The following is a 23,927-nucleotide window of genomic DNA, read 5'->3' on the forward strand; positions in this document are numbered from 1 at the left end:
AATAGGTAAACCAAAGCAGAAAGCCATGGCAGGTTATGTGACAAACCCAGGGTGAATCCTGGACCCTCATGCCTAATCTTGGGTGCTTCCCATTATACCACCGTGCACCCGGGACCCCCCCAGCCACCCCTTTGGCTCTCACCAGGCCAGCAGGGAGGTCAAGTAGTCAGGTGTGGTGGGGTCTGGGCTCAGGGGAGGGGAGGTCACGAATGCCGCTGCCTTGGCCCAGTTCTTACTCCAGTAGTGGGTGCCATCCGTCCCCAGGCTGGCAGCAATGGGCTCGCCAAACACCAGGGGGCCTGTGGGGACAAACACAACACACGGTCAAGGACAGGTGGTCTCTTGGGGTGGGGGGTTTGGGTAGCATAGAAGTAAAGGGTCAGAGACAGGAGAACAATGGTCTGAGGGGCAAGTTGTCGTCTCTCCTTCTTCCCTGCATCACCACACAGTCTGCTGACTCCCGGCCGCCAGGCAGTTAGCATCGGCTGACCTCCCCAGCAACCTCCCACTGGTAATGCATTTTGTATTTGGATGGGACCATTATGCCCTTTGGCAGATTTGTCATTCCAGGCCCAAGGACGGGATCAGCTGTCTCAGTGTGGATTCTGCCAGAAGCCGATCCTCCAGCAAAGGGGTCGAGTTCAAGTGTTTTACTTGGGGGGTGATTTCAGGCAGCACCGACTGGGGATGGAGGAGGTGACACAAGGCTGAGAGAGAAGCCAAGAACAGGTGTTTAATCACCGAGTCACGGCCAAGGGCACCTGCAGCTCAGGGCCACCAGGGCTTCTGGGAGACCACTGACGGCACCTCAGGGCCATCCCACCCCCACGGCAAGGGAGCTGGGCTGTGTAGCCACCCACCCACCCCTTGAGGGCTAATTCCAGAACACCCGCTTTCCAAGAATTCTGGCCCGCCTTCTGGGGAACAGGTCTGCTCACAGAGACGGATGCTGCCTGGATACAGGCATCTGCCCAAGGCCACCGTGGCGGCCCGGCGCAGTGACCAGGCTGCCTGAGAGTCGGTCCCGCAGTGATGGGAATGTCCTCTCTCCCTGCCACTCAAGACAGCGGCCACTAGCTTCCTGTGGCTCTTGAGCACGTGAAATGGGGCTAGCACAGCCCAAGGAAGGCATTTACAATTGTACTTAGTTTTACATAATTTAAATGGAAACAGCCATATGGGACTGGAAGCCACCATATCCCTCCATGTGGCCAGGACCTGCGTGCTTACTACTTCTTCCAAACTGCTGTCACCGCTCTGCCTCAGTTTCCTTATCCTTAAAATGGGGCCAGTTCTAAGCAAGCGGTGTCTACTAGAGTGCTCTCTTTCAATGCCTCTGCCAGCTTTCCCTGAAAAATACTAAGACAAGGTATTGTGGGTTCACAGCGGCTCTAGCCCCACACGGTAACAGCCAGCCCCATGCAGCTGGCAGGCCCTTGATGCAGGTCGGAATTGAGACGTGCTGGAACATGACACACTAGATTTCAAAGACAGCACACAACAGTAACACAAAATATCTCTAATAATTTTCATGTAATTGCATGTTGAAGTAAGAGTTTGGATGCATGAGGTTAAAAATATATTATTGAAGGTATTTTTAAAAACAGAGTTAGTAATGCTTCCCATTTAGGGCTCCCATGAGAAACAGGGAGGCTCAGGCATACGGCAGCTGCTCAGTGATGGCTGCTGGCTTGTTGATTTCCACCCCGCCTTCTGCACTGACCCGCAGCTCCCTGGTCAGTCTCATGTGACGCAGAGAGGGACCAGGCACAAAGGTGACTGTCCTTGGCAGATGTCCACCAGCCACAGCCTTCGTATAATGTGCGCTACCCCTCCTCTGTCTGTTGGTCTGTCTGTCATTCTCTCTCTCTCTCCCTGAGTTTGGGATGGAAGCTGCTCTGGGAGCCTTCTTCATTCTTGGTCTGGTGACTGGTGGGGGACTGTGGACATCCCTGTTGAGGAGGCCGGGGGCCTGCCCTCAGGCCCCTGCTCTGAGTCTCCTGCAATCAGAACGTGCCCACTGAGCCCTCCTCCAATGGTCCTCAGCACAGCAGGCAGCCTGGTACTGGGGCCCTACTTGGGAGGTGAGGGCACCCGGGCAGGAATTGAATAGCCAACTTGGAGGAGAGAATGGCATCCAACACCCACGGAGCCCTGGGATCCCGCCAAGGACTTCTCATCTATGAGCCTGAAGATTTCACATCTTAGAGACAAAGCAGCAGACGCTTGGTGTGGTTCAGTGGGGCATTGTCTTCGAGCTGGGTGACTGGCTTCCTGAACCACACTCTCCTGATGTCCAGCATGGGGCTGCGCCCAGAACCCCTGGCTCTGGAAACCCATCTTCTTCCTTTTCAACCCAGACTCAAGACCCTGCACGGGCCCCACACCTGACCGTGGATGCAGGCACCAACCACGGGGACCCTAGACAGGGGACCCAGGATGATGTGTCCAGAAGGGACCAGAAAGAGGGAGGGCAGGATCCCAGAGCTGATGCAACCCGGCCCCAGCACTGACTTGATGAGACACCCCCCGCCACCGCCGCCCAGAACAGAACTGGAACAATGCAGAGCTCTTTAAAATACATGGTCTCGGGGCACCCATGGGGCTCAGTCTGTTGAGCGTCTGACTCTTGATTTGGGCTCAGGTCATGATCTCAGGGTCATGAGATAGAGCATATGATTCTCTCTCATCAAGTAAGCAAATTAAAATAAAAATATAATACAGGGTCTCATCCAATCCTACAAAGTGGGATAATTTACCTATAAGGGCTCAGGCTGCTGGAAACTGTCAGGGTGTCTCTGCCCTGGGCAGTGGCCCCATCAGTGAACTTGACCTGTTGGACAAGCCCTCTCCTTAAGGCCCACAGGAGGCCGGGGCACTGGACTGCATACCTTTCTTCCTGGCCAGGGTGATGATGTCCGCCGCACTTTTGCTCATCACCTTCGTGATGTACACCGGACAGTTGATGCGACCAGCGATGGTGATGGCCCGAAACACAGCCTCAGCCTCTAGCTGGGGACACAGCAATATGCGGGTCACGGGAGGGAGGGGCAGAGGCGCGCCCCCCAGCCCCTAGGGCTCTCCCTGAATCAGAGCCCTTCTGTTTTCCTTAATTAAGTGCAGCCAGAGGCAAATCTACTGCTTCAAGGCAGAAAAGTAACAGATTTCTAAAAAGAAAGGAAAAAAGGAGTCCAAGTGTATTTGGTTCAAGGATTGGAAGGCAGAATTTTGTTCATCTGCTTGCTTGGAAGCATGCTGCGTGTTCTGTGAGGAGGGGACAGACCAGGCAGGATAAAGCCTCAAAAGGCCCATAAAATGGTCCGTTACTTATAAAACACCTGCCATAAGTGAACGCATGTGTCCGACAGACGTTCCCGTGTGTCCCCTCTAGACCAGTGCTGCGCAAACAATAGGACCAGATATGTTTTGTACTGCTTTGTTTTTAATTTCCAGTCTGCTGATGCTCCAGACGTGGTCCCAATGCTTGAGACGGACACTGAGTCCCACGGTGCTATAAGGGGTGTGTCAACACGGTCTTCCGGTCTGTCCTGATCTCACCAGGGACCAGGAACACCACTCACGGGCCATGAAGCTCACGTACATACCACTGTTCTAGATCAACTTAAAAAGTTTATCTACCATGTGTTGTGGCCCCAATGCCCAGCTCAAGGCCAGGCCCATGGCAGACACACGCACACACACACACAGACACACACACAAATACACACACACATCCATGCTCAAGTCTTAGAACACAGTGGGCAATGTGCAGGAGAAGCTGTTCTGTCGGTTCTAGGTCTCGAATATGCGGCTCCATTTTTCTATCACCAAATACACAAGGTCCTCAGCAAGGATCCTTCTATCCAGTTATGATACTGAACTGTTCATGGGCCTTGGTGTGGAGCTTCTGGTCTCAGGGATAAGCAGGGTCTTCCCCTAGCTGCCCCCATTTTCCCCCAGGCCCCACAGGAAGCCAGGTGTGCCGGGATGCTCCCGTCGGGGGAATGGGGATGGAGACGGGGGGGTTCTGTTCGCTGTTCCAGCTGAAACAGCATCAGGGCGGGCCTTCAGTGTTGTCAGAGTCACACCCCAGGGGAGGCCCCATTACCTCCTCAGGTCTGCTCAGAGCATGGCCCTCGGGACCTGTGATGCCCATCTCCAAGATCCGCTTCTGTTCCTGCAAGACAGGAGCACTGAGTCAGCGACTGTAGAACGTCAGCCGGGAGAGGCCAGTCCTCCAGGCCCCGTTAGCAGACAGGCAGCTGAGTCTTAGAGCTTATCCCAGCTCTGGGACAAGAGCACCTGTGTTTTAGAGCTTCTGCATGGAGTCAGTGAGGGAGCCAGCAAGACGACCACATGGGACCGGGGTGCGGCCAAGCTCACTCACTGGCAGGGGCTCTCATCATTCTTCTTCCCAGTGTCGGCCATTCTAGCGGGAAGCCTGTACTCCAGCTCACCACAGAGCCTAGAAATGACTCCCTGTGCTAATGCCCCAGATTCAAACACATTTGCTTCAAGCTTTCCTTGCCAAAAAAATAAAAAAATTTCTCAAAAAAAAAAAAATGTTTTTTATATTGGCCAGATGTCAGCTGTGCTGCTAATTGTCACTTGCGTGGTTTCTGTAGCATTCTTGGGCACATCCCCGCCATGGGTCCCCAGCCCTATCAGCCATGGGAAAAAAAAAAAAAAAACACCATAATTTCAACCACATCTCAGGTTATTAAGCTTCAGCTTTATTGTAAGAATGTAAACCGGAAACGTCAAGATCTCATAGCCGGGGTAGCTTTCAATAAACAATGGGATAATCTGAGCTACCAAAGACAGTGCTTATAGAGCATTTCTGTACACTATTTACACAATGACTTCCGACATGGAGAGATCAGTGTGCCAGACTGTTTAACCGTCCCTTGCTATTTCTGTAGTAAAGAAGACAGGAAGCGAAGAAGGGAGGAGGGCAGAAGGACACAAGATGCTCTCATGGAGGAAAGCACAGATCACAGGAAGACTGGAACAGGATAGAAATGGCAGCCTGAGCCTGTGCATTCTTTTCACTCCCCCTCTGCAACCCCACAGAAGGGGCAGGAAAGGTACCCAAAAGCCACGAGAATGCAGAGCAGACAATGAAGACAAAATCTGGGAACCTGGGAAGTAGAGGAGCAAAGGGCGACATTTATTGGAACTGAGAAAGCTAAACCCTATGTAGGCAGCGTGGAAAGCTAAGACCACACCCCCCTCCTCGACGTGGAGCCCAGGTGCTGGGGGCGCCCCGCTACACATCTCACTCGTGAGCGTTTGGGGCTTGTATGCTCTAGAAAGAGGTTTAGCAGTTACGAACAAAGCTGAGTATACAGGTAGACGCTAACAGAAACACGAACCCAGGTTTAACAAAAGGCCGAACAAGAGTGTTCACGCCAGCCTGATACACAACAGTCCCCAAATTTGAAACTACCCCAGTATCCATCAGTGAGAGAATACATTAGGACCTATTCCTGCCTTGGTATTCTACAGTGATGAAAAAAGAAAAAAATTTGTTGTTTCGTGGAAGGCAGGGAGGAATCTCACAGATCCTGTTTGGAGCAAGAGAAGCCAGACATAAAAGAACATGTATCATATTGTTGCATTTTTATTAAGGGCAAAACTAAGCCAAACAGGTGCGTGTGGAGGGAGATCACTGAGAGGCCCCCAACAGGCCCACCTCATAGCTCCATGCCCTGTGTAACCCCTAGGTTGCTGGACCTAGCACCTTGCTTCTAATGAACAGAACATGGATAAGAGAGATGTCCATGTCTCTGGCTGTCACTGCTGAGATGACGTCACAAAGGACTGTGACCTCCACCTGGTTCACCCTCCCGCCCTTGCTCTCCCATCTGCTCACTCGGAAGGAAGCCAGCACCCCTGCTGGGGTTGCCCTCAGGGCAAGGAACCAAGCCGGCCTTCGGGGAATAGCCAGCCAAGAACAGAGGGCATCCATCTGAGCTTGCAAAGAACTAAATTCCAAGAACAAGCACTGGACTCCGGCTAGACGTCTCACCCCAGTATGGCCTTGAAGATGGCCATGGCCCTGCCTGACTGCTTCACTGCAGCCTGCAACAGAGCCCACTGAGCCACACCTGGCCTCCGGGCCCATGGGATGGGACCTGAGATAATAAACGGTTATTGCTTTCACATGGGAAGTTTCGGGACCCCCAGTGAAGCAGCCACAGAGAACTAATGTAGATGGTGGTGGCCTGAAGGAGGGTGTTACCATGAAAACCACCTGAGGCTGTGGGGATGGCTCTGGGACCAGGCAGTGCAAGGGGGGTATGACTAGAGAAAGAGTGAAGTGGCCTGGAATGGACTGGACCGTCGGTAGAAAGATGGACCTTGAGCACCTTGGCAGGGAGAACTTGAAAGGGAATGAGGACATTCTTGGAAGCTGAAGCCCGCATTGGAGTCTACTTTAAAAAAAAAAAAAAAAAAAGAATGAAAGAAAAAAAGGAACCAGGACGTGATTGTCCTCAAAATTCTCTGCTTCTCCAAAGAGCAAAAGATACTGCAATCAAGAAATGTCTTCTGGGGGCACCTGGGTGACTCAGTTGGTTAGAGAGTCTGACTCTTGACCAGCTCAGGTCATGATCTCAGGGTCCTGGGATCGAGCTCCGGGTTGGGCTTGGCGCTGAGCATGGAGTTTGCTTGAGATTCTCTCTCTCCCTCTGCCCCTCCCATTCTCCCTCACGCTCTCTTGCTCTCTCTCTCAAATAACTAAATCTTTTTAAAAATCTAAAAGAAATGTCTTCTGAGCAAATGTAAAATCCAGGACATAAGCAGCAGATAATACTCCAGAGACAGAAGTGGGGTATGGCCCCACAATGTTGGTGAAGATCTGGAAAGATGGAGGCTGGGGACTTCGGGGTGAATTGATCACAAAAAAAGCCCTTTAAGGAGACTGATGGTGCACCCTAGAGCTCCTCCAACAAGAGAGCCTCTAGAGAGCTCAGGGTGTGAGAAGGGCAGGAGTAGGCTTATCAGGAAGAAACCCATGGGTGTCTTTTGTCTGATGGCATGAACCATGGAGGGAGTCATAGGAAGCCAACAAAGGCTGGGAGATTCACTTTAGCAAAACCCAGGCAGCCTGGGCTGAATGGTATGAAAGGAAGCAGTTGTACCTCCCAGCCGTACCAGGCAGGGAGCAGGCTCTGTGGCAAGAACGCACTACCTTTCACAGATAGGATGGATGACAGGAAGTGGGGGGATGAGCCCAGAGCCCAGAAGGGGAAGCCAAGAGTCAGGCAGAACTACTCTCAGCCTCCGGGACCTAATCAAGGAATGGCCAGCAATTGCCCAACTGCATTTCAGAACAGCTATGGACCCACGCCTGAAGCCTTCCATTTTCCCTCTTGAAAAGGAATGTCCCCCCACCATTGTGTGCTGTATGTTGAGTGTACGTTGGGGGAGGTGGATAACTTGCCTCTTTGCCTCCAGAGACCTGAAGACTGTAGGAACTATCCCCAAAGAGCCTCATCTACACATGGATCTAACTTAGACACTTCCAGACTTTGGTGCTGTAATGGGAATTTGGAGGACCTTGGACAGGGATGGATATGTTCTGCGTGTGAGCGGGATCCCAATCACTGGGGATCAGAGGACAGACTGGGAGATAGCCTCTGAGAGGGCCCCCAGTGATTCTCATTTCCTGGGGTCCACATCCTTGTGTAATCCCAACTAAGAAGCCAAGAGCTGACGTTCCCAGCGTGCATCAGAGCTCACGCACTTAACCATCGTGGTATAGACCTGCTGCGCTCAGAATTGCCATATCATCCCGGTTCTGTGCCCCACATAATCAAGCAAGCTATGCACATCTGAGCCCCATTTCTCTACCTATAAAGTGGGGATATCTGTGTCATATCTGTGATGTAGTGGTGACCGTCACTATATATAAACTCCTTTGCATCACGCCTCATATTAACTACTTTCATTAGATGTATCCAAATGTTTTCCGGTATGCACGATCTTGCTTTGTGATGTCATGATCAACCCATGCCCCTGACCTCTTCCTCCTCTTCTCCATCTGGTCAACCAACGAGACCCATGGACTGGGCTCCTTTCCTCTGCTCTATCTCCCATCTTCATTTCTTCTGAGAATTGAAGGAGGAGAACCTAGCTGGTCACTTGCTTCTACTCTTCTCCTGTCAAATTCTCCATCCTACAGCCAGAAGGGTCAAAATGCATTCATGTCTCTCCCCATCCAAAATTTTGCATGGCTACGGCCTACTGTGTATTGGACACTGGACTTCACGTACATGATATCATTTAATCCTCGTGAGGCAGGTGCCTGTGGTCAACGGGCTGGGTGGTGGCAGGGGATCCACCATTACACTCCTCCCAAGTCCTACAAGATGATGAGCAATGCTAGCTCCCACGTACCTCACCTCTAGCATGCCCCAGGTTTGCGGAGCCCCTCCAGCTGATCCTTACTTGTTCCTCATGCAAGCCTGTGAGGCTCACAGGGCAGTTCCGCCATCCCCACTGTGCAGAGAGCCCCCTGCAGGCGGTAAGTGTGTGACCCGTACCTGGAGCATCTGAGCCACCATCCAGCTCTCGGCCTGACCCTTCACTGCCTAGCTACCTTGCTCACCAACGTCTCCACCCCTCTGGTCACACCATGACAGTGCTGGGATGCGGACGGGAGCGGCAACCGTGGACAGCCACGCCACTCACCTGAGCTATCAAGTCTCCATTTTCTGCGTGGACCAAGATCACAGCGCCCAGCCCCTTCAGGAAGGTGAAGGCTTCATAGAGCTGAGGGAGAAGCAACCAGGAGGGGGAGAGGGGGAGGGGAGATAAAAATGTCAGAACCTGAGCATTTGCAAAGAGGGCTCTTCTGCTCACGGAGTCACCCTCCCGCCCCTGCGGAGGCAACGCGGCCGCTCTGTTCATACCCATGGAATGTGTTGCTCAACAAGTTAAGCCTTGGAAAGGGTCTCCCCTTGACCCTGACACCCTCCAGATCCCAGAGCAGCAGGCTGGGGGAAGGGCAGAACTGAGCGAAGCCATAGCACCGCAGGAAATGCCCTTGGTCCCAGTGCCTATGGTGCCTCCTTGCCTTCGATGTGGCTCTGTCCCACTCAGGTGGCTGCAGCTGCTGCTGGGGACAGCCACGCTCAGACCCTGGTTTCAGGTCTACTGAACTTGTGGACCTAGGCGTGCTCAGCCTGGGCTGTGGGCCAAGTTCTACAACAACTCAGGTAACAGGTAACACACACCCTGCCAGGCATCCGCTTACTTGGCCAGCAGAGGCCCTGCCCCATCCCCTGCCCTGCTCCAACCTGCAGGGGATCTGCACTCAGATACGTGCCCGCCATGAGGACCACAGCCGCCACATTCCTTCTCCAGGGCCTCTCGAATTTTAACTTTGTTCTGCATGCATGCAAGACAGCACCCCACCCTGGGACATGTGCTTCTAGATGCAGATGGCAGGTGGGGCAGGAGGGGTGGGTACTTGGGGGCAGGAAGCACCTTCCAGGACCCCCATGGCTGAACTCCGTCTGCCCTTGGGGCTTTGGTGGTTAGAATGAAACATGTTATGCCAGACAGACACACGCTACTTTTTCACGAAACTGAACCGGTTTTAGCCTTTCGATGACACATCAAAGCTTCCAGGGCGCCTTGGGGTAAGTTATTGTCTGTAACTCCAAGCGTTTATTTTGAAAGGTGAGACCTGGATGCGTCCCCCTTCCTCTCCAACTGCATGGTCATGAGGAATCATAGCTTCTCAGGGCCCCTGTGTGTGCCAGACACTGTCCTAGAGTCATGTATTCAGAAACTCATTCAATCCCTTGACGACCTCTAGGAGGCAGGGAGTCTTATGACTCTAAAGCACAAAGAGGTTGGGAAAGCTGCCTTGGGACGCACAGCAAGGCCAGGGTTGCAGCCCAAAAGTCTGGCTACAGGATCCATGCCCTTTGCCACCACACTGCCCCACTGTTTTAACCAGCAGAGGTCAGGGCAATGCTCATACGACAAACCCGGAGTCCCAGTGGTGTAAGAAGGCCAGGTGCCCGGGAGACAATGACCTCAACACCCTGCATGTACCACGAGAGCACCACCCTCTCGAGCTCCTCTCCCCCATATGACAGTGTTGGAAGCCAGCCTACCCAGAGATGGGCACACTGCACAGGTGAGAAAATTAAGGGAGGAGGGAGGGACCTCAGTCTCGACTGGCTGGAGAGAGAGAGCCCCGGCTCCCCTCTGGGTCAGAACTAATGACATGGTGCCCGAGCTTACTAGATCTCCAGAATAAATTGCTGAACTTTTAGAAAAGTACACTTTCCTGAGCCCTGCCCTGAATATCTGGGATGGGATCTAAGACCTGTCTTTTTTTTTTTTTTTTTTAAGATTTAATTTATTTATTTGAGAGAGAGAGAGACAGAGTGTGAGTAAGAGGGGAAGGGAGAGGGAATCTCAAATAGACTCCCCACTGAACACAGAGCCCCATATGGGGCTCGATCCCACAGCCATGAGATCATGACCTGAGCTAAAACCAAGAGTTGGACTCTTAACCAACTGAGCCACCCAGGGGCCCCTAAGAGTCTGTCTTTTTTTAATAAGCTTTTTAGATGATGCTAAGGATGAGGTGGATTTGGGAACCGCCATGCAAAGGGATCCCCCTCTCGACCCCACTCAAGTAACCAGAAAGGGATGCAGGCCCAGTGGGGGGAGGGGAACCGACACAAGTCACATAGCAAGGCTGTGTCAGAACCAGGACCTGCACCCAGAGCTCCCCCCTGACCATTCTGACAGCTCCCTTGCCCATCAGAGTGGCCTCTTTCTCCCAGGAGAGGGTGTGCAGGTGGACCCACCTGGCTATCAGACATTTGGTAGAGATCCTTATACGCCATGTAGACTTGGAAGGAATTGACACCTGTTCCAAGATAAAAAAGGAAACAGAAGAATGCATTTAAGAAAAAAGAAACGTTCCTTTCTGGTAAACCCATGATCACAAGACAGAGTGGTAACTGCTAGGACAGAAGGGTGTCACTGGGCCTCACAGTGGGAGCACCGAACCCAGCCTGGGTGTGCAGGTGAGGGCGGTCAAAGGAGGCTTCCAGGGAAGGCATAGGGCTGAATCGGAAGGAGAAGAAGGGGAGGAGGGGGAAGAGACAGAGGGGGAGGCGGAGGGAAGCAGGGGGAGGAGGAGGGAGGAGAACTATTTGGACAGAGAGGCTGGTGTTCATGGGTATGAACAGTAAGGGGGTTGAAAAGACATAGAATGTGAAGGTACTAGAAGCGTCCTATGGCTTGATGCTCTATTATGATAAAATACATAAACAACATTCGCCATCACAGCCATTTTCAAGTGCACAATTCTGTGGTATTCACTACATTCAAAATACTGTGCAAGCATCACCACTCCCTGCCAGAGCATGTGTTTTTAAAGCAAGGTGTGACACGATTAGACTTTCTTGTCTCAGAAAGACTGTTCTGGAAGCAGTGTTGAGGGTGGGTCCGCAGAGCAGCAGAGGGACATGGCAGCGGGGAAGAGGATGCTGAAGGTCAAGGGGACAGGTATTGCTGAGGCTGTGAGCCAGGGCGGGAGCTGCAGGGGTTGAGGTGGGGGATTCTAGAAGGTTGAAATGACAGGACTTCATGTGCTGTGTGGACAGGCCAGCAGGGAGCAGGGGATGTGGGAGACTCCTCCCTAACACACCTGGCAGGTGCATGAGGACAGGGACGTCTTCTGTACTACGTCAGTTGGCACACACGTAATATGTGCTGTGCATTTAATGTTTGTCACAGAATCCAGATATGTCTGGGTAAGAATATGCATTCAGGGCAAAAGTATTATTAAACGGGATTGAGAATTCTTTTACACTAAAATAATGGTGAAGACAAACCAAAGATCTTTTCTTGTGCAGAAAGCCCCGGCAACAACAATTCCCTATCCAAATCATTAAAAACAAAATTTTAAGGAAAAAAATTAGATACAGAAATTAACATTAAAATATCAGTTTCTAATTAATCAAGTAGACTTAAATAAGTCATAGACAACTAATTGATACTGTATTCCTCATAAAGATCATCTTTTTTAAAATCTGAAAGAAAAACTCAGTATGTGCAGAGACACAGATCAATGCTCAGTGAGTAAACAGGTAAAACTAAAACTAAAGTGAGACATAAGCTCACGGCTTCATAGCTTTGACTGCGTCATTATTTCCTTAAGGCGAGGGGAAGCAAATATTAACCTAATTAGCTTCCATGATAAGAATTTTTTTTTCATGATAAGAAATCTAAGAAAAAAAAGAAGAAAATGAAAATTCCCCAAAAAATTAGAAAAAAATGACACAAATAAAAGCAAAAATAATGCACTAGCAAACATAGTAAATTTAATGAGCACATCCTAAAACTTCATCTTGCACGCGAGTGGACAGGGTCAAGTCATCTCAGCATTGAAAGCCGTCTCAAAAAATCACGATTTGAATTGTTATCAGTGGAAACCTTCTGTAAACTCCTAAAACCTCAAAAACGAAAAGCAAACAGCCAACACCGTAAATATATCTATATCTGCAACAAATTTAACAGAGGTTTTTAAAAAGACCCTCTTATTTAGAAAAAAACAGTGATTACTTTTGCGGGGAGGAGGGTGTCATGACTGACATTGGGCCCCTGGAGATTCCACTGGGCGGCATCTAGCAAAGTCCTATTTCTTGCCCAAGCAGAGTAGCCTCATAATAATTCATCAAGCCACATTTTTTTTAATCTGTGTGGTTTTTCTGTTTCTGCTTTATGTTAAAATATTAAAATAAAAGTGAAGAAGCCAAAAACCCCAAAGGTAAAAAGTACTTTGAGACAATTTAAGAAAAAAAAAAAAAAAAGTAGCTAATAAAGATAAAGAGATTTGGTCTTATTTGTAATTAAAGTAATTCAAAATAAAACCTCAGTACTATACCACAGTTCAAAATATGTTGCCCAATGCTACTGAATGTGCATCAAAATGAGTCCTTCCTCCATACCAATTTGCACCTGCTTAAAAAACCAATTAAGCAATGCATATCAGGAGTAGTAAATGTTCCCGCCTAGCAACAGGGCCTTGGAAACACGGTGAGCCCCGGAATTCCCCCAAACCTCCCAAATTCACACATGCCATCATCCTAGCTTTTCTCCAAGGAGGTGGCATGGAATACCAATTCTCAAAGATTGTGTTGAGAGCTTACTCGATGTGAACCCATTCATGTTACATGCCAGTTCTCAGAAACCCCTCCTACTCGATCCACCCCATAACCTTGGAAGCAGCCCTGTCCAGACCATGTGACCCCAGACCAGAGATACTAGTGCAGGGCTGGGCACCCGCAGATGCTGAGCTGAGCCAGGAGGAGGGACAAGGCCCATTTAACACCCCCAAACACTTGGCTGGTCTCTGAAACAGAGATGTACACCCAGACAGAGAGTGGGCTGCTGCCTTCCAGCATGGTGGGTATAGAAGCACAGAACACGGGTCAAGGGTGAGGGGAGAGCAGAGCTGGCTCAAAGAGGAAAGCACAGATGAGCACGGGGTAAGACTCCCTGGTGTGGGATCCTTGGATACACGTCATTATCACCGAGGCAAATCTGTTTCATTAAACTTAAGCCAAGCTCTGGGGGGACTCTATTGTTTGCAGTCTGTTTGCAGAGGCTGATATCTAGACTGGTGAAGAAGAATGGATTCATCCACAGTAATCAGGTTTCTCTACTGCAGGGCTTCTCACAGATTTTCACATGATCACATGCGTTAAGAATAGTCAAGAACAGAATAGAGAGAGAGCATTTCCCAAACTTACTGGACCCCAGCAGCCCTTTTCCATGGAACATTTACTTTTGCGCTCATCAAGTATTTACTGAGTGTTTCCTATGCGTGAGCATCATTCTAGAAATGAGACATAGAGCTGTGAACAAGGAAGGAAGGATGCCTGTCTACCTTCTACTGGGAACAAACCATAGGCAGATAAGTAACCAAGGTAATTCCCTGCAGTGATGGGAGCCAGGAAGAAATTAAACTGGCTGGTAAATTTTTTTAAAGTTTCAAAAAAGCTTCACGGTGACTCTTTCTCTCCCAAGAGGCCGAGTCTGTTTCCCCACTCCTTGAACGCAAGCTGGTCTGGAGACCTGCACTGACCCAGGGCATGGGGCGGAAGTAGTGCCATGCTGGCTCCAAGCCACGCCTCGGGGCTCACGCTCACCTTGGAGCCCCATGTGAAGGAGCTCAGGAGAGCCTGCTGGAGGAGAGGCCATGGAGATGGGTTATCGTCTAACCCATCGATAGACATTTGGGTTGCTTCCAGCTTTTGCCTCTTGTGCCTAATGCTGCTATGAACACGGGTATACAAATATCTCTAAATCCCTGCCTTCAAGTCTATTGGATAAATACCCAGAAGCAGAGTTCCTAGATCATAGGGTACTTCTACGTTTAATTTTTTGAGGCCCCTCCATGCCATTTCCCAGAGTAGCTGCACCAGTGTGGATTCCCACCAACGGTGCCCCAGGGGTCCCATCTCCCCATATCCTTCTCAACACTTGGTACTTTCAGTTTTGTTTTGTTTTTTATAACAGCCCTTCTAATGGGCCTGAGGTGGTCTCTCATTGTGGTTTTACCAGTGGCTGTTTTCAATCCCTGGGTTTTGGAGTGGTTTGTTATAAAACAAAGGCTAACTGAAACAGAAATCTTTTGCCTAGAGGTCAGGCGCCGCAGTGGCCAAGATCTAACACATGCGTCTAACACATGCGTCATTGACCTTGGGACTGGGTAATAGGTGGAGGTCAGAACAGTCCCGAGGAGACTGAAGGCCACAACCTGGGAAAAATAGCCAACACACTGTTAGTGGAGGATGGGAAAGGGGCCACACGTACTAGGCAATAGCAACACAAGAGGAAAAAATTGCCACTTGTGATGATGTACCCAGAGAATTTGCGAATCTGCCTGAAATGACTTCCGTGAAGAAGGTTGTTTAAGGGGCTAATCAGAGTATGATGAAACCCCAGAAGACAGGCATCCAATAGGACCAGAGAGACAAGGAACGGTTCAGTTTACAAGTGGAATTGAGTGGAGACACAAGACTGCTTCTCATCTCTACTCTTGCCAACACACAAATAGTTCTCAAAGGAAAAAAAGGACCTCAGGGTAAAGATTACATTAAGGGTGTGCCTCGCACTCTTCGTTAAGACCTCCTAAAAACCCAAGGTGGTGCCCAGTGAACTTCCTTGGCCAGACAAAAGGACTTCCAAGAATCTTGAAGGCATCACCACACGTCCCCACTGACAGTCATCTAAGGTAGAGAGGAGCTTGTCTCAGAAAATGATTTGTCTGGTGGAGTGAACTATAATGAATTGAAAACCCACAATGGGGGCACCTGGGTGGCTCAGTGGGTTAAAGCCTCTGCCTTCGGCTCAGGTCATGATCCCAGGGTCCTGGGATCAAGCCCCGCGTCGGGCTCTCTGCTCAGCAGGGAGCCTGCCTCCCCCTCTCTCTCTGCCTGCTTCTCTGCCTGCTTGTGATCTCTCTCTGTCAAATAAATAAAATCTTTAAAAAAAAAAAAAAAGAAAACCCACAATGTTTTTAAGAAAACTGTACCCTCTTTGACCAAAAGAGACTGAGCCGGTTCAAAATGAAAAGGGCCCCTGGCCACCAACTTTCTGTGGGTAGGAAAAAGGCAGAGAAAGGTACTTTGCTGCAAACATGGGCCATTTTTATGGAAACTGAACTATGTCTCCAACAGTCAAGCCAAGAATCCCCAGGGTAGTGCCTGAGCTATGCAAACAATGGTCTAGTGCCGGGGACAGGAAGCTTTTCTGCAAAGGGCCAGAGAGTAAATCTTGTAGATTTTATGGGCCACATGTAGTCTCTGTCACATATTCTTTGTTTTCTGGTCATTGTTTTTATTTTGTTTTGTTTGTTTTGTTTTGAAAAACCCTTAAGAATGTAAACACACTCTTGGTTGGTGAGCTGCATAAGAAACAGGCCACGGGCAATATTTGGCCCACAGATTGGTGTTTGCCAACCCCTTAACTTGGGAACTACTCCTAAGGAGAAAGACTGGCCCTGACGAAGGAATATTCTCTACCCTCCAAGATCAGCCCGGCAATATGTATCTAGTTGGATTCCAGAATTTCAATGGGGTTATGACCATGCATCACTTGCTTTCTCTCTTTTCAAATGGGACTATTTGTTGTGGTGGTCCTGTCCATGCCCCACCATTATATGTGGGGTGCCTAGGGTGGGAAGGCACATAGCTTATCTCTTAAGTTCATAAGTTTTTGGATCAAGAGAAGCGATGCCCAAGAAACCTCATCCACATCTTCCATAGATGTTCATCACGAGATCCTAGACTCTGAGCCTGAGGCCATAACCGAATGGAAATTTGTGGAGGTGAGAGTATGTTGAATGAAAGAGAACTATACTAACTGTGGCCAGATAGTATATTGGGATTGTATATTGAGATTAAAATGGCCACAAATTCTTCCAGGTTCCTCCCTTCAGAGGTGGAATCTTTTCCCCCCCCGTCCCTTGAACCTGCGATATTGTGACATGACTTGACCAACAGGCCGCAACTGAAATGATGATGTATGTGTATTAAGTTTAATCTTCAAGAGGGCTTTCAGCTTCCATGTTCACCCATTGGAGCATACCACCAAGAGAAGAGGTTGTAGAGGGCCCATTAGAGGACACAAGATCATGTGTGGAGCATCTCCCCAGCCATCCCAGCTGAGGCCCAAATGTCTGAGTGTGTGAGCCCAGGCGAGATCAGGAGAGAAACCCATCTGCAGCCGTAGCTGCCAACCTACAGAGTCATGAGGTGATTAATGATTATTATTTTAAGTACCAAGTTTTAAATTGTTTGTAACACGGCAAAAGCTAGCTGATACACAGGGCAATGCAATAGACTATGGAAGTTCCCGCAGAAAGATCCAGAAGGTTCATACCAATGGTGTAATGACACCATTGTCTTTGTGTTGCTGTTCTTAGAACACACCCAAGTAACACAGGCTAAACACTTAACCCAAGTGACACAGCCCAGCAATGTGAGTTCCTCTCCTCTTTGCCTGGTTTATTTGTTTTTTTTTCTCTCTTCTTTTCAATAATTTTTAAATTAAGTTTTTATTTGAGAATGAAACGCTGCCACCATCCAACAAAACCAATAAGTACTATTAATAGTGGCTGGGGTCCATGGCTCAGAAAACACAGACAGGACTCCCCTGTCGGGGGTTTATAAAAAATCCCATCCCATAGCCATTCTCCCCTGCCAAGTCCACACAGCATGCTGGCACCACCGTTTTCTAGAATAACTTCCTCTTATATTTTGAGATTTCTAAAATAAGCCATAAGGTGCTTGATCTAAAGATGGATTCGAGCGCTGAGCGATGGCTTTCATATCCCACAGGCTGAGCTTGTCTTTGGGAGATGCGCTGTTGACCTGTCCTTTGAGCAGCCTGAATGCGGCGTAAAGAGCACCTGGCAAGGAGGTCAGAGGCTGGGCAGCAGCGCTGAGGAGTCATAACCTGTGCTCTGGCTAAGGGCTCCCAGCAAAGAGACCGTCCAAGGAGGCTAAATCCAGCCTGAGCCCAGCTGCCAAGCCCATGCCCTGGGAGAAGGGCATGTTCTTCCGATGGAGCGCCCCATGAGGGTGCCTTTTTGCAATTCTCACAAAGACACCAAAAGCGCTAGCAGCAGCTCTATCAGAGAAAGCTGAGTCCAAGTGCTAGCTGCTGTGAGATACTGGGAAAGGGACTACACCTCTCTGAGCTTCAGTTTCCATTTCTGAAACAGGTGGACTGAACTATATGAGCTTTACATTGATTTTCTGTTCTGAAAATATCCTGCCCTTGATCGTACAGTCCAATGATGATGGCCATCAAGATTCCTGGGCAAGCCCTCTGACTCAGAAGGGGGTGTGCTAAAAATGCTTTAGGAAAGGAGACCAGGCATGTTCCTCCCTCCTCCTCTCCCTCCCTCTCTTTCTTCCCTAACTTAGTCATTCATGCACTAAGTATTTACCAAGAATTTACTCTATGCCAGATGTGTGCTAAACACTTGGGGTACAGAATTCAGTAAGACATCTTTCAGGAACTCAGCTCCCCATTATTTACTGAACCACTCCTATGTGCAAGCATCTGGGGGAAAGCCCTTGAAAGCCACATGAGCAATTTGGCACTGAGCCTGGGGACACTGGGGAAGCCACTCCAGGTGGTCACACTAATTGCTTTTTTAAATCCCACATCGATGGCTGGAATGCACTAGCAGGATAAGACTGGAGGCAGAGACCAGGGATGAGGCTGAGGAGGAACCTGGACAAGACACAGTGAGCCCCACATCTGTGAAGGGACTTGAGTGGGGAGACCCAGAGTCCAAGTTGAACTGCTATAAATGCAAAGGCATGGATCCAGTGATGGATGGGGGAGGGGAGGGAGAGGGAATGGCTGGACAGGGGTGCCCCCCATGGAGATGGGGACCCAAAGTGACAGATAGTAGAGTTCACAGGAAGAGGTAATGGGTTTGGGAGAAACTGGTAATAAGTCTGAGACCCCTGGGGGCATCCTGGGAGCCGTATCACACACCAGTTGGGATTGGGGTCACATGCGGATGGATAGTGAGGACACTAAAGAAGCTGAGGGCCCCACAGGAAGGTGAGCCTGGACTGGAGCCCTGAGGTCACCACCATTCACGGAGCACCTTGGGAAGGAGAAAGACCAGGCGGGGCTGGGTGGGGCTTGTAGACGATCCCACGTGTGTTTTGATGAAGCTGCAAGTGCACAAAGGAGGGGAAGGGGCTGGAGCCAAGGCTCAGGACAGTGCTACTTGCCTTGGGTAAGAAGGAATCTGTGCACTTCGGAGCACTGACAACAATATCCTTTGTAACCCATCCCCCCAACCTGGGACACAGGACTGGCCAACAGGAAGGAAAGGGCAAGAACAAGTGCCCTGGACAGGGGCCATCCTCTACTGGGGATCCTCAAATTTCTTACCTTGTTTCCCCTTCAGACCCTTTGGTCCTAGCAACCCCTACAGCCTGTCAGTGCCAACCCTCAGGGCCTCAGAGGAGGGCACTTTGATGGCCCACCCATCCTAGAGCCGAGGGTTCGGGTCCTGGGGTCTCCTTCAGGGGATGTGAAGGGGAGCCTGAGACCCAACCTCGGGTCTGGGGGTCACAGAAGGTTGATGTTCCTTTGGGTCTTTCCTAAAACCCTGACACAGGGGCGCACACAGTCCCTGAGCCAGCGATCCTGACCCTGCTTTGTATCAGAACACCTGAGTTTTGCAAACACATCCCTCTGGGAATTTGGGTTCAACGGGCCTGGAGCCTAGCTCTGGCAGGTTCTTAAGAGTTCCTTGGCCCAGGAGGAGAACCCATGATCTGCTCTGAGTGCCTCCTGCTACCAGTGAGACAAGTGAGCGGGACACCACTGCACACCAGGAATAGAGAAGAGAAAAACCCACCTCTCCCTGCGCAGTCTTAGTCCAGAGGCCAGATGAGAACAGCAAGAGCCCCGAGCCCCACAGCCCTGCTGGAGAAGCCCCCTCTGGGGCCATGGGAGTTCTGAGGGGACACCCGCCTGGAGTGCCGGGCAAGCACGGAAGGCTTCTGGGGATGGGGTTATTTGAGCCCATCCCTGAGGATGGCGTCTACCATCAGACGCTGCTTTGGGGCCTCTCTGCATGTCTCAGGTGCACCACAGTGAAGCGGCAGCCCAGGGGCCACCGAACAACGAACGAGGCTGAAGCCCCCGGCAGGAGAGGGCCTCAGTGTGGAGGATCCTTCCTGCCTGAGGGAACACATTGCCTCGGGTCCCTCGGAAGAGGGAGCTGGGCAACAGGTGCGGGGCCCCCGAGATGACCTGCAGTTTCCTGCCCAAAGCTCTTCTATTGAGGTCCCCACGCCTGTGGGTGGCCGCACAGACACTGGCCCTTCTCCAGGCAGTCTGATGCTCTGACAGAGACCATCCAGTGTCGGCACAACCCCTGGCCCTGGCTGCCTTCCTCTTCCTGCATCACCAAGGCAGGCCAGAGTGGGATCCCTCTCCACAGAGGGGACCCCTTTCCTCTCTCCCCATGGGGTGTATCAAGAGACGTGTGGGCAGTAAGCCCTGCCTGAGGTCCCTATGCCTGGGTTCAGCTGGACTCAGTAGCTCAGCCCCCGTGGTACTTAAGAAAAGCCACTCCCCCACCTCCCTCTGGGGTTGCTATGACAACAAAGACCTGGCATCAGGGTGGAGAATTAACAATGAGCTCAGACAGTGGGGTTTGCACTTGGTACCAGAGCCCAGGTGCTTTGGATGAGGTGTCGCTGAACAACCCCGGAGAGGTCAGCTTGGGGACTTGCCTGGCAGCACCTGGCCAGGACGCCGAAGGGCAGGCTTGAACCCAGGCAGCCCGACTGCTGGGATCGTCCCACACCCTGCTTCGGGGAGAGCTGCAGGCAGATGACCCTCAGCAGTCAGCCCTGTGTGAATCACCCTGCCTGCACAGAGCAGCCTCGCTCAAGGTCATGCCCTCTCCCAGAGGGCCTCGCCCAATGCCTAGTTGGTGAGGAGCTATGAAGTCCCCACCCCCTTGGCTTCCCTGGGATCCAGTGACAGGGTGTCCAGGTCTCAGAGCTCCCTGCGGCTGATCTTGTTCTCTGGGCTCTGCTCCCAGTGGCTGATCCTGTGATCATGCTTGGGTGCGGGGGCAAAATAACACCCCCCCCCAAGATGTCCCCACCCTAATCCTCAGAACCTATGAATATGTTCCTCCTACAACAAAGGGAATCTGCAGATGGCATTAAATGAAGGAGACTGAGATAAAAGATCATCCTGTATTACCTGAGAGGGCCTAGTAAGATCACCAGGGTCCTTTTTAAGGAAAAGCAGGGGAGAAGTCAGAGTCAATGTCGGGGGCGGTGGTGTCTGGAAGGATAGGGTCACCAGCCAGCATGCGGGCAGCCTGGTGGGGTCGGAAAAGTCAAGGAAGGGCTCCCTCCAGGGCCCCCAGCACCTTGACCTCAGCCCTAAAGCCCACTTCAGACTCCCCATCTCTAGAAGTGCCATTTGGATCATTTTAAACCACAAATGGGGGCGGGGGGCTTGTTACAGTAGCAAAAGGAAACCAATCCACACTCATTTCCTGCACCCCAGTCTCCACCTCAGAATTTGCTTGCAATGAGCCCTGACAACACAATTTTTTAAAATTTTCCAATAGGAAGGAAATCAACCCAGTACCTCCATAAAACTGAACACTCTGGGGGTCTTACGATGGAATGATGATAAAAGTAATAACTAAAAATACAGAATCCTTACCAGGAACCAACGGTGTTCTAAGCACTTTATACCCTCTCATTTGAGGTTCCAACCTCTATTTTCCAGCTGGGGAAACTGAGGCACAGAGAGGTTGAGTGACTGGCCCAAGGTCACGCAATCACTAGTGGAGAGGCCTGGTGAGCCATGATGTTTTATTGAGTGGAAAAAAAAAAGCATTGTGCAAGATAATGTACAATACAGGTCTGCTCACGTGAGAATTATGTGTGTTTGAGTGTGGACACACTTACACAAATAGGAAAGATGCCTGGAAAGACAAATTCTTAATTATCACTTTCTACTTTAGACACTTCCATATTGTCTCTGAATAAACACGCACTAATTCTGAAACTTAAATCAATAGAAAACATTCTATGATATTAGTCAGATACCTAAAACCATGAATGCACCTAAAAACTTCTCCAAGTCACTTCCTTGCAAGTGTCTGGTCAGGGGAAGAGAATTCTCTGTCCTCTTCTAAGACAATGAAATACATAGGACCGCACAAAGTGCGCCTCGCCCACAGAGCTGTGGGACTCTCCTGAGACGGTTCTGCAATGCTGGTGTTCTACTGGACTCTTCACATCCCCGTACACAGCCAAGCTGCTAAAACCGACGTGATGAAGCCCATAGGGTAAGTGGGAAACTGCTCAGGATTTAACGTTAGGTGAGAAAAGCGAGATACAAAATTGTAAATTATGGATCATGACTGGATCGTGATTGGATTATGATTCTGTACAAAACAAGAGTGTGACTCACAGCAACTGCAATGGAGTGCCTTCTTGATGTGTGGAACTCAGACACACAAAACCCAAACTCATGGGAGGGCAAAGAATATAACCAGACAGTCATAGAAAGGTATGCAAAGTATTTATCATAATTAACGATAAAAGAACAGCAGTGGATAGCGGTAGACTGAATTTGACTTATCAGATTTGCATGGATTTTGTAGAAGAAATACAACCCAATGGTACAAGCATGCAAAGAGCTAGAGACATGGGGATCGTGGGCATGCAAGGTGCATCTTTCAGGAAAGTAATTTGGCTGTGTCACGAGCCTTGAAAAATGTTAAAACATTGATCTTGTAATTCCATCTCTGGAAATCTAAGGAAACAATTAGAAATGCAAACAGACGTTTATATACAAAGATGTTCACCATAACACTACTTAGAGTAGAGCAAACAGAAAACCTAAGTGCCCAATAAAAAGAAAATAACTAAGCAAGTTAACCATTACATTGTACATTACAAGCCCTGGAAAGTTATTATTGAAAAGTAATGAATACTCATAAAATGTTAAGTGGAAATAGAAGGATTCCACCTACCTGCCATCATATAACTATATAAGGAGAAAATCATCCAATCGACAGAGAATGGAAAGCAATAATCCTTAACATGAATGTAAGCAGCGACTGGGGTAAGCTCAAGAAGAAAAAAGATTTTTTCCTTCTCTTGATGTTCTGACTTTTTTGCAATGGGGCAAATATACTTTTATAATGAGAAAACACAGCATATGTTATCTTAAAAATGGAAAACACCCTTGCGTTCTCTTTGGAGCATTTCCTTCATTTGAAGCTGCCTCTTCAGAGAGCATCCAGAACTGCCCCTCTCCAGACTGACCATTCCCACCCTAGTTCATTTTTTCCCTATTCTTTGCTTCATGTATCTTCAGTTCAATTTACCTCAACACAATGCACACTGTAGTGTCTACACTGTGCAGGGACACATGGTGTGAGTCCAAACAGAAGGGAATTGGGGTGGGATACAGAGATGGATAGACACAATCTCCCTCCCTCCACCCCAGAGAGCTCAGGGTTTAACACAAGAGCAAGACAGAGAACCAGTGTCCCATAAGCCAACAACAATGGAGAAGGTGCCCCCAGAGTAACCTGATATAGACATTCAAGGAACAAGCAATTCTGATTGGGGAAATTGGAGAAGCTGCGATTTGAGCTTGGGTAGCTGGGTAGAAGAAAGGGCATTCCTGGAAGGGAGGAGTAGAGGTGAGCACAGGCCCAGCAGTGCAGCAGGTTTCAGGGAATGCATCCAAGATAATGGTAAAAAATGAGAAACGAGTCTAGATCACTGAGGGCCTTGAGTGCCAGGCTAAGAAAATCAGGTTTTTTTCTGTGAACAGGGGGATATCTCCAAAGGGCTTGAAGAAGAGGACAGACTCCTCAAAGAGGATCTCCTTTTTCCATTGTATATGCCACAGTGCGTAGCTGGACTCACAAGAAATGCAGATAAAGGGATTTTTAAGTCCATATACTGAGACCCACCAAAGAACCAGGGATTCCAGAACTATACCCCCATTCTGAAGCTTTAACTGACCTTTGTCCTGCACCAGCACCTCCAACTCCTCCCGAACACCATCGTACCAGCTTGTGATGTCCACATGGAGGGAATAGTCGCAGCAGGATTTGGTGTCAGCTGCCTCATGCCATTTCTCGAAGGAGGTCAGAAGGCTAGACCCAGGTTCAGGGACAACATGGTCAACTGTGAAAGAAAAATATGCATCACATTCCAAAAGGCACAGGACCTGAGCTATTCCAGTGGTAGCCTCAAATACCCTCTTCACCCCATCATCATCACGATCACACCATCATCACCATCATCACTATCATCACCATTGACATCATCATCATCACCCCC

At 49.7% G+C, this 23,927-nt stretch overlaps 1 protein-coding gene across 2 annotated transcripts in view; it reads right to left on the minus strand.

Moving 5' to 3' along the window:
• The window catches only part of LOC111148916 (collapsin response mediator protein 1), a 71,633-nt gene that overhangs the window by 14,443 nt on the left and 33,263 nt on the right, over positions 1-23,927 (minus strand). For both annotated transcript variants that reach the window (XM_022505707.1, XM_022505708.1), the window contains exons 4-9: positions 23,607-23,771; positions 10,839-10,900; positions 8,698-8,778; positions 4,109-4,177; positions 2,892-3,012; positions 143-299 (exon numbers count right to left, since the gene is read on the minus strand). In XM_022505707.1, coding sequence (XP_022361415.1) covers positions 143-299; positions 2,892-3,012; positions 4,109-4,177; positions 8,698-8,778; positions 10,839-10,900; positions 23,607-23,771 — 655 coding nt within the window. The remainder of the gene's footprint in view (positions 1-142; positions 300-2,891; positions 3,013-4,108; positions 4,178-8,697; positions 8,779-10,838; positions 10,901-23,606; positions 23,772-23,927) is intronic.

The sequence above is a fragment of the Enhydra lutris genome, unplaced genomic scaffold, assembly GCF_002288905.1.
Source record: "Enhydra lutris kenyoni isolate GAN:26980312 unplaced genomic scaffold, ASM228890v2 scaffoldscaffold21, whole genome shotgun sequence".
Lineage (NCBI taxonomy): Eukaryota > Metazoa > Chordata > Mammalia > Carnivora > Mustelidae > Enhydra > Enhydra lutris.